This window comes from Dendrobates tinctorius, unplaced genomic scaffold (genome assembly GCF_039654945.1).
Source record: "Dendrobates tinctorius isolate UK_male_01 unplaced genomic scaffold, ASM3965494v1 ptg000103l, whole genome shotgun sequence".
Taxonomy (NCBI): Eukaryota; Metazoa; Chordata; class Amphibia; order Anura; family Dendrobatidae; genus Dendrobates; species Dendrobates tinctorius.
Genome location: NW_027361771.1, coordinates 35,708,309 through 35,723,958, shown reverse-complemented (window position 1 = coordinate 35,723,958; position 15,650 = coordinate 35,708,309). Strand labels below are relative to the sequence as shown.

Below are 15,650 nucleotides of genomic sequence, written 5' to 3'. Positions count from 1 at the left end.
GCGGTTCCTTTAAAATTCTTCATTCGGCGGATCTGTCAAAAAAACGGACCGGTGGCATCAGTTAACAACGGATCCGCTTTCCGCCATTTTGGCGGATTTTAACTGACACAAAAAACTGATGTGTGAAACAGGCCTTACTTTCCAGATCAGTCCTCATAAACATCTGATCATCTTCTTCTTCATCTATAACTTCAACTTTAATGTTAAGCATATCTTCAGCCTAAAAAGGAGTAAAAAAAAAAAAAAAAAAAGCATTAAAATTAGTTTGGTTGACTTTAACTGCCACAACATTTACCTGATTATCCTGCATAATGCTTTTATCTTCCTCTGGACAATCCTGGGAATAAAAGGGGCTAGAACTTCTCCCTGGTGGACAAAGCAGATAGTATAAGAAAGAAAAAAACACTAACAGATCATAACACATTTATAGGATACTTTTTTTTTTTAATACACTTTACTCCAACCCACCAAATACACAGATGTCGAAGAAACAGCCATCTCCATATGAAAGATAAATCATGGTCAAAATTAAAAGATTTATATACAGTATGTATATATATTGTAGGGATTCAACTCGCTCAGGAGCAACGGGAGACAATCAGGAGGCACGTTCCTTTAAAAGTTCATAGGGTTTATTGCTCCATAACCCATAAACCAGCACATAACATAAGGAATAGCCTTTAGCTCAGGCGAAAGTAAGTATAAGTGTCCATTATTTCAGGCTCAGTCCTGGGGCCTCAGCAAACACAGGAGGCTTATCCCTCCTCACATACAGCCAATATACATAGGCCTCACCGGGTCAGCAGCCTCAGCACGTGGTCTTCAGGAAGGTAGCACACCTTCCTCCACTTAGGCCTACCAGGACCTTCCCCATGGCCCAATCAGATCCATGCGCTCTCTCTCATGTGACCGGACATCAGTTACCTTATATGGTCCATAACCACACCCACAGGTGATCACATGGCTATGACCTCACTAAAGGTCCTATTACACACAGGCACACATATACTTTATTATGACACTCTTAAACACACCTCTGGGTGGGTTTGTAGGTAACCAGGTCCGCCCATCTCTCTAGTTACCTGGAGACTTCTCCCTTATACATTGACGCAACACCTCAGCAATATCATTGATGAACAACACATAAGTCTCCATCCCAAAGCCACCCACTTTGGGATACATAACGGCCATTCCGTATTCTGCCATTCATCCTTTCTCCTGGGACATCCACACAGCGCCCCCTAGCGGACTCAGTGGTTACTACACCACAATATATATATATCTAATATATAAAGCTCAAGTGTGTGTATGTATGTATGTATGTATGTATGTGTGTGTGTATGTCCGGGATTGGCATCCGCACCGTCGCAGCTACAACCACAAAATTTGGCACAGTCACACGTCTGGACCCCGAGAGTGTCCTAGGCTATGTTGTGAGGTGAAATTTTAACCCCGCACGTTCCAATTCACCAATTTTGCCCCTATCTACATAATGGGGAAAAAGTGTGTGTGTATCAAGCCCCGCCCCTCATTATGATGTCATAATGGTTGCCATGGCGATGCTATCATAGGTTGCAAGCCCCGCCGCTCATTATGATGCCATAATGGTTGACCATGGGATGGAGGATGTGTGATGGGTATATGGGCACGGGACTATGGGAAGGAGGATGTGTGATGGGTATATGGGCACTGGACTATGGGATGGAGGATATGTATGACGGGTATATGGGCACTGGACTATGGGATGGAGGATATGTATGATGGGTATGCGACTATGAGATGAAGGATGTCTGATGCGTATATGGGCACTCGACTATGGGATGGCGAATATGTATGATGGGTATATGGGCACGGGACTATGGGATGCAGAATATGTGTGTTGGTTATATGGGCACGAACCTATGGGATGGTGGATATGTATGATGGGTATTGGCCTATGGGATGCTGGATATGTATGATGGGTATATGGGCACGGGATTATGGGATGGAGGATAATTATAATTTGCTATAACTAACCACAGTTACTATGCCTGGGCAGCGCTGGGTTCTTCAGCTCTATATATATATGTTCATGCTTAAATAAGACAAACTTTGATAGGCATCAGGTTCCTGCCACTGCACAGCAGGAATCCAGAGGCTTGCACCCAGCGGTCTCCCATTCTTCTTCGGCCGCAGTGGAGCCTGCTCAGCAGATTCGTCGGTCCCGGCGCTCTGTCCAGGCCAACTCCACAGGTTTGCTTGCTGCTACCACCTCTGGCACAGCTATGACAATGCATGCTGATCAGCAGCGAGATTCTCCAGGGACTAAGTCCTCATGTCGGGCCACTGAGCATGCCCGTGGAGTGATCGAGGGTCACGTGCTCAGGTCCTGCTCGTGTTCGGATTGGCCCATCCGAGAAGCCAGAAAGGTCCCGGACGCCCGTGGCTATAAAAGGTTTGCATGGCCGCTCGCCCATGCGCTAGGATAGACTGTATATACAGACTATAAGGTGTGAGAGATGTATGCGCGTGTGAATGTATCTGGTGACTGACTCATTATGAAACCCCTACCCTTGGTACGCATGTGTTGCGCAGCCTAGCCTGCTAGCGCCCAGGCTTAGGTGTAGGTAGGTCAGGGTTTCAGTCAGACATTGGTCCTCACCAGTGATCCAGCACGCCTCAGTGCACGTGCTCTACACGCCTCTGCCAGCGTCTTTAGCGGCACTCATGGCAGCGATGCCGCGCGCTCAGTGGGCCTAGGACTCTAACCCCGTGTCCTTGGGGTAGCGTTCTGTGGCCGTTCACTGTGCGCTCTTTTAGCCGAGCTCTGTGAGCACAAACAGGCTCCGGTGTTTATGTTCAGCGGTAGTGCGGCTCTGTGAAGCAACAGAGTCCGCCCCCATACACACCGGGTGACGATAACCCGCGTGTGTCTTTATAGTATACCGCCATATAGCATCTGCCATTACTGAGCAGCAGGTTACCACCCCTGCACGGTGGATCTCGGGCTGCGAACGCACCTTATTACCATCTTTATTATTTGGTGCGTTCCGCCAGTCCTAACATTATCCTAGCGCCAGGGTCTGGCTCTTAATGGCGGATGAACAGCGAGTGCTGCAGTACATCCGGCAGCTGCAGGGTAGGTTGGCGGCTCTCGAGCGTTCAGCCTCAGCTGCGAATGTTACTGCGGTCGCTGTCCAGGCAGCCACAGAGGCTGTCTCCCGTGTGACCACAGCCATCCCTGCCCCGACTTTTTCCCGCCTCCCGCTGCCCGAGAAGTTCTCGGGTGATAATGCTTCTTGTAGGGGTTTCGTAAGCCAGTGCTCTATACAGCTGGAGCTGCTGGCCGCACGATTCCCCTTTGAGAGGGCTAAAGTGGGATTTATTATTTCCCTCTTGTCGGGCAGGGCTTTGGAGAGGGCCACACCGCTGTGGGACCGTGGTGATCATGTGGTGCAGAGTGTCTCGCGGTTCTTGGACACTCTGAAGCAGGTCTTCCTGGGACCACGAGTCATCCATGACACCGCGCTCCGGCTGCTGGCATTGTCACAGGGCTTGTCCATGGTCAGCCACTTTGCCATCCAGTTCCGGACGCTGGCCTGAGTTAGAGTGGCCAGATAAGGTCCTCATTCCGGCATTCTGGAGAGGTTTGGCTGGCCATGTGAAGGACGCTCTGGCCACCAGGGAGATTCCCGCTACACTGGAGGAGCTTATCACTGTCTCCACCCGTATTGATCTTCGCTTCACCGAGTGAAGGTTGGAGCGGGCCCAGTGTAGGCAGAGGTTTAGGTTGGCACCTAGTTTTGCTAAACCTCTGGAATCTTCCGATCTGGCGTCTCAGCGTCAGGGGGCTTCCCGTGAGGGATCCAGGCCCCGGTCCACTCGAGCTCCTGTGAGCTGTCATGTTTGCCAGCAGTTCGGTCACCTTACCAACCGGTGCCCACAGCAGCTGGGAGAACGCTCGCGCCTAGTGGCTGTAGGAGGCGGCGCACTAGAATCAGCAGCGTTTTCCTCCAAGCTGTCCTTTAAGGGGACACTTCAGTTTGATTCATCCACTCTGGGAGTGGAGGTTTGCGTGGATTCCGGGGCAGAAGGCAATTTTATGTCGTCAGCCTTCGCTCAACGGCACGCTATACCCCTGGTTATGATGTCTACACCAGTCACCGTCAGAATGGTGAACGGCGCCACTCTACCCCCACAGATAACCCACCAGACCGCCCTCTTGTTACTCTCACTGGCTCCATCTCATCAGGAGATGATATCCCTCCTCGTCATGCCCGAGGGTATTGACCAGGTACTTCTAGGGGTCCCCTGGTTGCGGTACCACTCCCCCCATATAGAGTGGTCCTCAGGGAGGATTATTGGGTGGAGTAAATCATGTGAGGGTAGATGTCTGAGGGAGTGCGTTCAGGTTGCCTCCACCGAGGTTCCCGCAGATCTCTCGTCGCTCCCCAAACACTATCGACAGTATGCGGACGTGTTCTCCAAAAAGGCGGCAGAGACCCTTCCACCGCATCGCCACTATGACTGTCCTATAGACCTCTTGCCTGGTGCTGAGCCTCCACGGGGTCGAGTCTATCTAACTATCTCTCCCGGAGACAGAGGGCATGTCTCAATACATCAGGGAGAATCTGGCAAGAGGATTCATTAGGAAGTCAATGTCACCAGCAGGGGCGGGATTCTTCTTCATCCAGAAGAAGAGTGGGGAACTACGTCCTTGCATTGATTACAGGGGTCTTAACGCCATTACCGTTAAGAATAAGTATCCTCTGCCCCTGATATCAGAGCTGTTTGATAGATAAACCAGGGGAAGAGTCTTGAGGAGATCATTTGCATATTCCCAGTGCCTTCTGGGATAAGTGAAGAGTCTCCGCGAGCTCAACGATCACTGGGTTTTGGCCGTTGCAGCTGAAAAGAGGAAATCGGAAAACCAGGGGAAGAGTCTTGAGAAGATCATTTGCATATTCCCAGTGCCTTCTGGAATAAGTGAAGAGTCTCCGCGAGCTCAACGATCACTGGGTTTTGGCCGTTGCAGCTGAAAAGAGGAAATCGGAAAACCAGGGGAAGAGTCTTGAGGAGATCATTTGCATATTCCCAGTGCCTTCTGGGATAAGTGAAGAGTCTCCGCGAGCTCAACGATCACTGGGTTTTGGCCGTTGCAGCTGAAAAGAGGAAATCGGAAAACCAGGGGAAGAGTCTTGAGGAGATCATTTGCATATTCCCAGTGCCTTCTGGGATAAGTGAAGAGCCTCCGCGAGCTCAACGATCACTGGGTTTTGGCCGTTGCAGCTGAAAAGAGGAAATCGGAAAAACCGCGCGCCGATAGGCTCATCTTTCATCGTTTTTAAGAAATCTCAAGATGGAAGAGGCCAGGAGCCATTTGGTGAGCTGCATTTCTTGCTACATGTTCACAGATTTACCAGTGGAAAAGCCAAACTTCACATGCCACAAATGCAAGCTTGTGTCCCTGTTGGAGGAAAAGTTGCAAAATCTCGAAGAGAGGTTAGCTACGTTGAAGATCATTAAGGAAGGTGAAGAGTTCTTGGACAGAGCAGAATTATCTCTTCATGTTACAGAAACAGAAGAAATTCGAAGTGCACCTGAAGAAACAGAGGAATGGAGACATGTGACCCAGAGAAGCAGGAGGATCAGGAGGCAGTCAGCACCCATACTGCTCAGAAACCAGTACCAGGCTCTCACGCAGGAAAACGATGAAGAAATACATCAGGATAAGACTCTGCCAACAAACAGCAACCTTGTACGCCCTCAGAGTCCTCCTGGATGGAGAAAGAAAAATGTTGTGAAGAAGAAACGGAGAGTGGTGGTCATGGGGGATTCCCTGCTGAGAGGAACAGAGGCCACTATCTGCAGACCGGATATAACTACAAGAGAAATGTGCTGTCTTCCAGGTGCAAAAATTAAAGATGTGTCTGACAGGATATCAGGACTCTTCAGACCTACAGATGACTACCCATTCCTGCTACTACATGTGGGGACAAATGACACCGCAAGAAACGACCTGGAAACCATCTGCAGAGACTTTGAAGACTTAGGCAAGAAAGTGAAAGAACTGGGAGCGCAGGTGGTCTTCTCTTCCATCCTCCCAGTGGATGGCCATGGAACAAGGAGGTGGAATAAGATTCTGCAGGTGAACAACTGGCTACGTCGATGGTGCCGTCAGCAACGATTTGGATTTCTGGATCACGGAGTGAACTACTTATACGATGGACTACTTGCTAGAGATGGGGTGCACCTTACGAAGACTGGAAAGCATGTATTTGGAAGTCGCCTTGCTACACTTGTAAGGAGAGCTTTAAACTAGAACAACATGGGAAGGGAAACAAAAGACCAGAAAAAGCCATACACCTGACAAATGCTATTGAGAACTCTGCTATTAGAAGTGGAAAGGAAGAACAAAGACGAAAGAATCTAATTAATAAAAATATTGGAGAAAGAGAAACCAATCACAAACTAAAATGTTTCTATACTAATGCACAAAGCATGGGCAACAAACAAGGAGAATTGGAACTACTAACACAGGAAAAGAAATATGATGTCATTGGAATCACTGAAACTTGGTGGGACAATACACATGATTGGAATACAAGACTAGAAGGATACAACTTATTTGCAAGAAACAGACTTGATAAACGAGGAGGGGGTGTCGCATTGTATGTTCGAAACGCGTATATCTGCACAGAGATTGAAGCTTCAGAGACTGGGAGTTCTGTGGAAACTGTTTGGGTAAGAATACAAGGACAGAACAATGGAAAGGACACCATTGTAGGCATTTACTACAGGCCGCCTGTGCAAGCCGAAGATATAGATGAACTCTTTATGCATCAGATGGCCAAGTTCTCCAAAAAATATGACATGGTTGTCATGGGAGATTTCAACTATCCAGACATTTGTTGGGAATCTCTCTCAGGCAAAACTAACAGGTCAAGGAAATTCTTATCCTCTCTTGCTGACAACTTTATCTTCCAAAAGGTAAGGGAGAAAACAAGGGGAACTGCTACCTTGGATCTAATCCTTATAAACAGGGAGGAAATGGTTGAGGAGGTAAAAGTGGCTGGGACCCTAGGAGGTAGCGACCATGCTATTTTAGAATTTTGGATAACTAGAGGTGGAAGACCTGTGAAGACTCAGACGTCAAGGTTAGATTTCAGAAAGGCAGATTTTAAGGGATTCAGAAAGAGAATTGGAGGGATCCAATGGCTGGATATCCTTAAAGACAAAAATGTCCAGGAAGGATGGGAAATCTTGAAAAATGAAATTCTCAATGCACAGTTGTTAACAATTCCGAAAAGAGGGAAGAATAGGAAGCATTTAAGGAAACCAGGATGGATGAACACAGAACTTAAGCACATGCTAAAAAGGAAGTAAAAAATGTTTATAAAATGGAAAGAGGGAGGCATATCTAAAGAAGAATATAATGCTGTCTGCAGAACCTGCAGGGCACAAATCAGATTATCTAAAGCTGAAAATGAACTGAGGCTTGCAAGAGATGTCAAAAGCAATAATAAAGGATTTTGGGGATATGTCAAAAGTAAAAGAAAAGTCAAAGATGCTATAGTATTTTTACAGGATGAAAATGATGAAATGGTAAGACAGGATGTTGAGAAGGCTGAACTTTTAAATTCCTATTTTGCATCTGTTTTCTCTCAGAAAGGAAATGCAACATCAACTGTTATTCACTGTCCTATTAAGGGAATAGAAGAATCCAGGATATCTATAAACAGAAAGATAGTGAGGAAACACTTAGCTAACCTAAATGAATTCAAGTCTCCAGGTCCAGATGAATTACACCCCAGAGTACTGAAGGAGATAGCAGAAGAAATTTTTGAACCCCTCTCCATAATCTTTGAAAATTCTTGGAGAAGAAGGAGAAGTGCCAGAAGACTGGAGAAGAGCAAATGTTGTTCCTATCTTCAAAAAGGGGAAGAAGGTGGACCCAGGCAACTATAGGCCGGTGAGTCTGACTTCTATACCAGGAAAGATCTTTGAACAAATTATTAAACAACATGTATGTCAATACCTGGATAAGAATGAAGTGATTAAACAGAGTCAGCATGGGTTTGTAACTGATAAGTCATGTCAGACTAACTTAATTTCCTTCTATGACGGTATCACTGATTGGGTGGATCAAGGAAATGCTGTAGATATAGTATATCTTGACTTCAGCAAAGCATTTGACAAAGTCTCTCATACAATCCTTATTGAAAAAATGACTAAGTATGGAATGGACAAGGCAACTGTTAGGTGGATTCATAACTGGCTTAGTGATCGGACCCAAAGAGTGGTCGTAAATGGCTGCACATCCAGTTGGAAGAATGTCTCAAGTGGGGTACCACAGGGCTCTGTCCTGGGCCCTGTATTGTTCAACATCTTTATCAACGATTTAGATGAAGGAATTGAGGGTAAACTGATTAAATTTGCTGATGACACAAAGCTAGGAGGGATAGCTAATACTAGAGAGGAGAGAGAGAAGATTCAAAAAGATTTAAATAAACTGGAGAAGTGGGCAGCAACTAACAGAATGGTTTTTAACAGGGAGAAATGCAAAGTACTACATCTGGGCAATAAAAATGAAAAAAGCATATATAGAATGGGAGGAATAGGGCTAAGTGACAGCACATGTGAAAAAGACTTGGGTATAATAATAGATCACAGACTGAATATGAGTCAACAGTGTGATGCAGCAGCAAAAAAGGCAAATGCAATTCTAGGATGTATTAACAGAAGCATACAGTCTAGATCACGTGAAGTCATTATTTCCCTCTACTCCTCTTTGGTCAGACCTCATCTGGAATATTGTGTCCAGTTTTGGGCACCACATTTTAAAAAAGACATCAACAAACTGGAGCAAGTTCAGAAAAGAGCGACCAGAATGGTGACCGGTCTGCAAACCCTGTCTTATGAGGAAAGGTTGCAGGATTTGGGAATGTTTAGTTTGCAAAAGAGAAGACTGAGAGGAGACTTAATAGCTGTCTACAAATATCTAAAGGGCTGTCACATTGTAGAAGGATCAACTTTATTCTCATTTGCACAAGGAAAGACTAGAAGCAATGGGATGAAACTGAATGGGAAGAGACACAGATTAGATATTAGAAAAAACTTTTTGACAGTTAGAGTGATCAATGAGTGGAACAGGCTGCCACGAGAAGTGGTGAGTTCTCCTTCAATGGAAGTCTTCAAACAGAGGCTGGACAGACATCTGACTGGGATGATTTAGCGAATCCTGCTTTGAGCAGGGGGTTGGACCAGATGGCCCAGGAGGTCCCTTCCAACTCTACGATTCTATGATTCTAAGAGAAGGCTACGGGGAGCGAGGGTGTTTTCCAAACTTGATCTGCGAGGGGCTTACAACCTGATTCGCATCTGTGATGGGGACGAATGGAAGACGGCATTTAACACCAGGGATGGGTACTATGAATACCTGGTGATGCCCTTCGGCCTCTGTAATGCCCCGGCCGTCTTCCAAGACTTTGTGAACGATATCTTCCAGGATATGCTTACCACCTCGGTTGTAGTCTATCTGGATGATATTCTCATCTACTCTCCAGATATTGACTCCCACCGGAGAGATGTTTGCAAAGTTTTCGATCGCCTGCGGGCAAACTCCCTCTATGCCAAGTTGGAGAAGTGTGTGTTTGAGCAGGAGTCCTTGCCTTTCCTGGGCTATATCATCTCCGCCCGGGGATTGGCCATGGATCCTGCCAAGCTACAGGTGGTGATGGATTGGCAGGAACCTCATTCTCTCAAAGCGGTGCAGCGCTTTATGGGGTTCATAAATTACTATCGCCAATTCATCCCCCACTTCTCGACTTTGGTAGCACCCTTGGTAGCCCTCACCAAGAAGGGTGCAAATCCCAAGTTGTGGTCGGAACCGGTTTCCAAGGCTTTCTCCTCCATTAAGTCCCATTTCGCTAGCGCTCCCATTCTACATCGCCCTGATGTAGATAAGCCCTTCATTCTGGAAGTGGATGCCTCTTCCGTCGGTGCTAGAGCGGTCCTGTTCAGAAGGACACGCAAGGTCGGAAGCACCCATGCTTCTTTTTCTCCAAGACCTTCACACCGGTGGAGAGGAATTATGCCATCGGGGACGGGGAGTTGCTAGCGATGAAGTTGGCTTTCTCGGAGTGGAGACACCTCCTGGAGGGGGCTCGCCACCCTTTCCAGGTGTTCACCGACCACAAAACCTTGGTGTATCTGCAAACAGTCCAGCGGCTAAATTCTCGCCAGGCCAGATGGTCTTTGTTCTTTTCCCGGTTCCACTTCACCCTCCATTTTCTCTCCGGGGAGAAGAACGTTCGGGCCGATGCTCTCTCCCGCTCCGTGGTGTCATCGGAGGAAGAGCCGCGGCTGATCGCCCTATCCGAGAGCCTGAGGACTGTGGCTCCAGTTGCCCTTCAGTCAGTACCTTTCAGCATTGAGCTGAATCTCTCCTCGGCTTATCATCCCGACACGAACGGGTTGGTAGAGAGAGCCAACCTGACCTTGATCACATTTCTTCGACATTTTGTCTCGGCCAGGCAGGACTGGGCATCCTTGCTGCCGTGGGCAGAGTTCGCTTTGAACAATGCTGTGGCCGACTCCACCGGTCAGACCCCATTCCTCCTAAATTACGGCCAGAATCCGCGCGTCCCTGTGCCCATGCCCGTGTCGTCCACCGACTCCAGGGTGGCAGACTGGGCGGTGGAGGCACGTGACATTTGGGATCGCACCCAGGATGCTATCCGGGCTTCCAAGGAGAGAATGAGGACCTCCGCTGACGCACACCAGCGCCCTGCTCCGACTTTTGCCCCTGGCGACTTGGTGTGGCTCTCTGCCCGAAACATCAGGCTGCGGGTAGAGTCCGCTAAGTTCGCACCACGCTACATTGGCCCCTTCAAGGTCCTTGAGCAGATTAGCTCTGTGGTCTACCGTTTGGCCCTTCCACCACACTTGGCTATCTCTGATACATTCCACGTGTCCCTCCTTAAGCCTGTTCACTTGTCCCGGTTCTCCAAGTCATCTGCCGGGACATCAGACTTGTCCTCGGACGAGTTTGAGGTCAATGCCATCGTGGGATGCAAGGTGATGCGGGGCACAAAGTTTTATTTGGTGGATTGGAAGGGTCATGGTCCAGAGGCTCGGACCTGGGAGCCAGTGGAGAACATCCACGCTCCGCTCCTCATTGCGGCGTTTGAGCGTAGCGAGGCTCAGAGGGGAGGGTGCCCTAGGAGGGGGGTAATGTTAGGCGTCGGGTTCCTGCCACTGCACAGCAGGAATCCAGAGCCTTGCACCCAGCGGTCTCCCATTCTTCTTCGGCCGCAGTGGAGCCTGCTCTGCAGATTCGTCGGTCCCGGCGCTCTGTCCAGGCCAATTCCTTGGGTTTGCTTGCTGCTACCACCTCTGGCACTGCTATGACAATGCATGCTGATCAGCAGTGAGATTCTCCAGGGACTGAGTCCTCATGTCGGGCCACTGAGCATGCCCGTGGAGTGATCTCCCATTGGAGATCGAGGGTCACGTGCTCAGGTCCTGCTCGTGTTCGGATTGGCCCATCCGAGAAGCCAGGAAGGTCCCAGACGCCCGTGGCTATAAAAGGTTTGCATGGCCACTCACCCATGCGCTAGGATAGACTGTATTTACAGACTATAAGGTGTGAGAGATGTATGCACGTATGAATGTGTCTGGTGACTGACTCATTATGAAACCCAAACCCTTGGTACTCATGTGTTGTGCAGCCTAGCCTGCTAGCGCCCAGGCTTAGGTGTAGGTAGTTCAGGGTTTCAGTCAGACATTGGTCCTCACCAGTGATCCAGCACGCCTCAGTGCACGTGCTCCACACTCCTCTACCAGCGTCTTTAGCGGCGCTCGTGGCAGCGATGCCGCGCGCTCAAAGGGCCTAGAGGGACTCTAACCCCGTGTCCTTGGGGTAGCGTTCTGTGGCCGTTCACTGTGCGCTCTTTTAGCCGAGCTCTGTGAGCACAAACAGGCTCCGGCGTTTATGTTCAGCAGTAGTGCGGCTCTGTAAAGCAACAGAGTCCGCCCTCGTACACACCGGGTGACGATAACCCGCGTGTGTCTTTATAGTATACCGCCATATAGCATCCGCCATTACTGAGCAGCAGGTTACCACCCCTGCACGGTGGACCTCGGGCTGCGAAAGCACCTTATTACCATCTTTATTATTTGGTGCGTTCCGCCAGTCCTAACAAACTTACCACAAAGAATAATGGAGTGGGCTCAGCAATAATATCTATATTATTAACAAATAATATAACTCAATCCTCACACAGTACATGCACAGAAAGTGTATCCATAAATGTCAGAACAACGTTATGGATAAAATAAGAAATGTATTTATATCTTCATCAATAACTTAGAGGCAGGCACAATCAAAATGGAGAAAGAAACATGACAGGAACTCACGAGTTTCTGACCTTACGGTCCTTACCGACGGAATTGGAAAGCCTTCCTGATTCTGATGTTGAATTCAACACACCCCACTGATTTAAACCATTGTTTAGACTTGATACTGCAATACGAATTGTACTCTGTATATCTGCATTATTATATATATATGTTTTTGGTTTTGTACATTTAATGATACATTTTCCTATATCACATGTGACAGGAAACAATGGCGTGTGTCTCTGTTTCGGTTTTTGGTATAAATGAAGCTGTACACACATTGTTTGCCTTATGGACTATGAATAAGGATGATTAGATCGGCAATGTGTCAGTCCCAATCATGTTTTTTCCTCCATATTGCTTGTGCCTGCTTTTAATGTTGTAATATTGGCGACTCTGCATGATACCTCCCTCCTCCCAAAAGGGATGCCGACATACTGCCACGGCCGCTCTGCTCCGAAGCCTGCTGCGGCTTCCTGCTCCCAGGGCCTGCGCAGGTCTCCCGGAAATGCAATAAGGGCATGCTCATTGCTTCTTAAGGGGGCAGCAAGCCCACTCTGTAAATGTCCCCAGCCTATAGCTGAGAGTCATGAGGTATTTAAGGCACCCTCCCCTGTACGGAGGTGCCTGAGCAACATCAGTGTTTCAGCTAGTCTTCAAGCTGCTAAGTGGATTGTCAGGTCCCTGTTCCCTCACAAATTCAGTTACTTAGAACCTGGACCTGTTCCTAGTCTGTCCTGTCTGAATCCGAGTTCTGAACACGTCCTGTTTGAACCAGCACCAGTGTCCATCCTGTCTTGTGTTCCAGAATCCACATTGTCTAAACCAGCCCCAGTACGCTGTTCTGCCAGTAACTCCGAGTCCGTGTCTGCAATCTGGACCCTTGGGTTTAGCTGCTGAGGTCCTAGGGACTGCACTGGAGTGGTACATGGTGGCTACCCACAACTCAAGCCTAACTCCAATACAAATAATCCATAAGCCATCAGTATAAGGCCTCATTCAGACATCCATGTTGCACGTACTTGTTGTTTTTTATGGATACAGCACGTACCCCATTATTATCTATGGTGCTATTACATCTCTTTGTTTTTTCGCAAACTGTGTGCTGGTGGAAAACTCACAGAGACAACCTTTTTCCGCCAACACAGATAAAAAGGGACAATAAAAGAAGCTTTGTAATTTATTTATCCATAGGTGAAAAATACTGACCAAACACAGCAGACATATGGATCCAAAACACTGATGCCGGTACCAGTTTTTTTGCGTACGTGAAAAATAATGACATCTGAATGAGCCAATTTTATTACAAGTAGAAAGCAAATAGGCACATACCCTCAGCCATGATTGCTGGGACCCGACACAGCTCACACTACCCCATGTGTTTTGCGGTTTTCATAGCTTCATCAGGACCCAATCCTGGGAATTCAGAGTAAGACGCTCTGGTGATTTTCATTTATTGGATTTATCTGTCAACTGAGTACGTTGTTTTTACCTGTTGTTCAGAGGATAAGAGTATCTAAGTAACCCCTAAAGGGATTATTCGGGAGTAGAAAAAAAAAAGAAAAGAAATGTCACTATCAATAAATACTTTTAATTGGTAAATCACACTCATTTTGTCTGTAATCACTGAAGAATTAAAATGGCCGCTGTCTTATTATACTGACAGAAACCTGTCCTAGGTCGGGATCACACATACGAGAAACATGGCCGAGTCTCGCATGTTAATACCCGGCACTCGGATTGGAACGTGCGGCTGCATAGCAATACATGGAGCTGCACGCTCAGCTCTAGAGTGCCGCCGGGTATTAACATGCGAGACTCGGCCGTTTTTCTCGCATGTGTGATACCGGCCCTAGAATGATTATAGGACTGGAGCCTGTGAGTATGTACAGTAGAGAACATCACTCATGGGAGCTGTTAATAACCTATTCTACACACTGTCAAGCTATCTCCAGCTCTCAGCGTCCGCAAAAGGTGACCAGCAGTGTGAGCAGCCTCTTGTCACCTCAGCATCCTGGTATTTCCAGTATTACAGCAGAATTTTCCCCAAGGGCACATCTTTCCACACGTAAAGGGTGGGGTTGGAGCTTCACATTGTACATGCTTTCCGGTACCTGTCATATTAACAAGTTCTATGGTGATTGAACAGGATCAAACCGTAACTATTCATGTTGCTGTCTCAGCTGTATCTCTCTTCTCTGAGTACACTGCAGAAATGACGTGGAAGTGCAATAAGGACTGCGCTTGCTTCTGGTAGAGTAAAGGGTTCTTTATTCAGCCAACGCGTTTCCTGAGCCTGCTGGCTCACTTCATCAGGGCAGATTACATTGGAAGACAGTGAGACATACTTATAGAGAAAAAAGGCGCCAATACAGGGTCAAACAGAATCAGCAAAGGTCAAAGAAAAAAAAAACAAAAAAAAAAACAAACAAACCAAACAATGAAACTTTTTACAAGCATAAAAAACACAACAATAAAAGTATATATAGAAAAGGAAAAAATAAAAATATGTAAAAGTACAAAAAATTAAAATATAAAACAGAGTGCTATGGATCACGGGGTTAAAACATGGCTGTAGTTAAAAAAGGTGAGTCCTCAAGGGGTATTAGAACCTGGCTCATAAAATGCAAATGGAAGGTATTAGTCCACTAGACCAGGGGTCCCCAACCGCCGGTCCGCGGCCCAGCACCGGGCCGCTGCAGTGCCCTTGCCGGTCCGCGGACACAAGGGGAGCCAGGGGCGGTCAGTGGCGTAGCGGGTGCTGGGGCGGCGCGCAGCAATTCTTAGCGGCGGCCAGGGAGCGATCAAGCAGCTCCGCTGCCTGCAAGAGGGAATAGCAGGAGCGGAGCTGCAATGACCCGTCCACTGCGTCCAGCTTCCTGCCCGCCGCACGCGCTTCCTGTCTCTGACTGACACAGAGAGGAGAGCGCGGCCGCTGCTGTGTCAGAGCGAGGAAGCGCGGGCGGCGGGCAGGTGAGAGGAGAGAGGTGGTGTGTGTATGTATAATGTGTGTGTGTATGTATGTCTGTGTGTGTGTGTGTCTGTGTGTTGGTGTGTGTTTGTGTAGCCTGGCCCTGGAGGAGATGGGGACATGAGGAGAAGGCCATGAGGGGAGTGATGGAGAGACAGCAGTGATGGGGTGAAGGCAATGATGGGGAGAGGGGAGTGATGGGGTGAAGGCAATGATGGGGAGAAGGGAGTGATGGGGTGAAGGCAATGATGGGGAGAGGGGAGTGATGGGGTGAAGGCAATGATGGGGAGACAGCAGT

The 15,650-nt window shown here is 47.9% G+C and overlaps 1 protein-coding gene across 1 annotated transcript in view; it reads right to left on the bottom strand.

The window, feature by feature from the left end:
• The window catches only part of LOC141100173 (uncharacterized), a 49,002-nt gene that overhangs the window by 25,810 nt on the left and 7,542 nt on the right, over positions 1-15,650 (bottom strand). Inside the window, exons 3-5 of the mRNA XM_073588462.1 lie at positions 13,714-13,908; positions 296-366; positions 139-220 (exon numbers count right to left, since the gene is read on the bottom strand). Of these exons, the coding sequence (XP_073444563.1) occupies positions 139-220; positions 296-366; positions 13,714-13,723 (163 nt within the window). The 5' untranslated portion in view covers positions 13,724-13,908. The remainder of the gene's footprint in view (positions 1-138; positions 221-295; positions 367-13,713; positions 13,909-15,650) is intronic.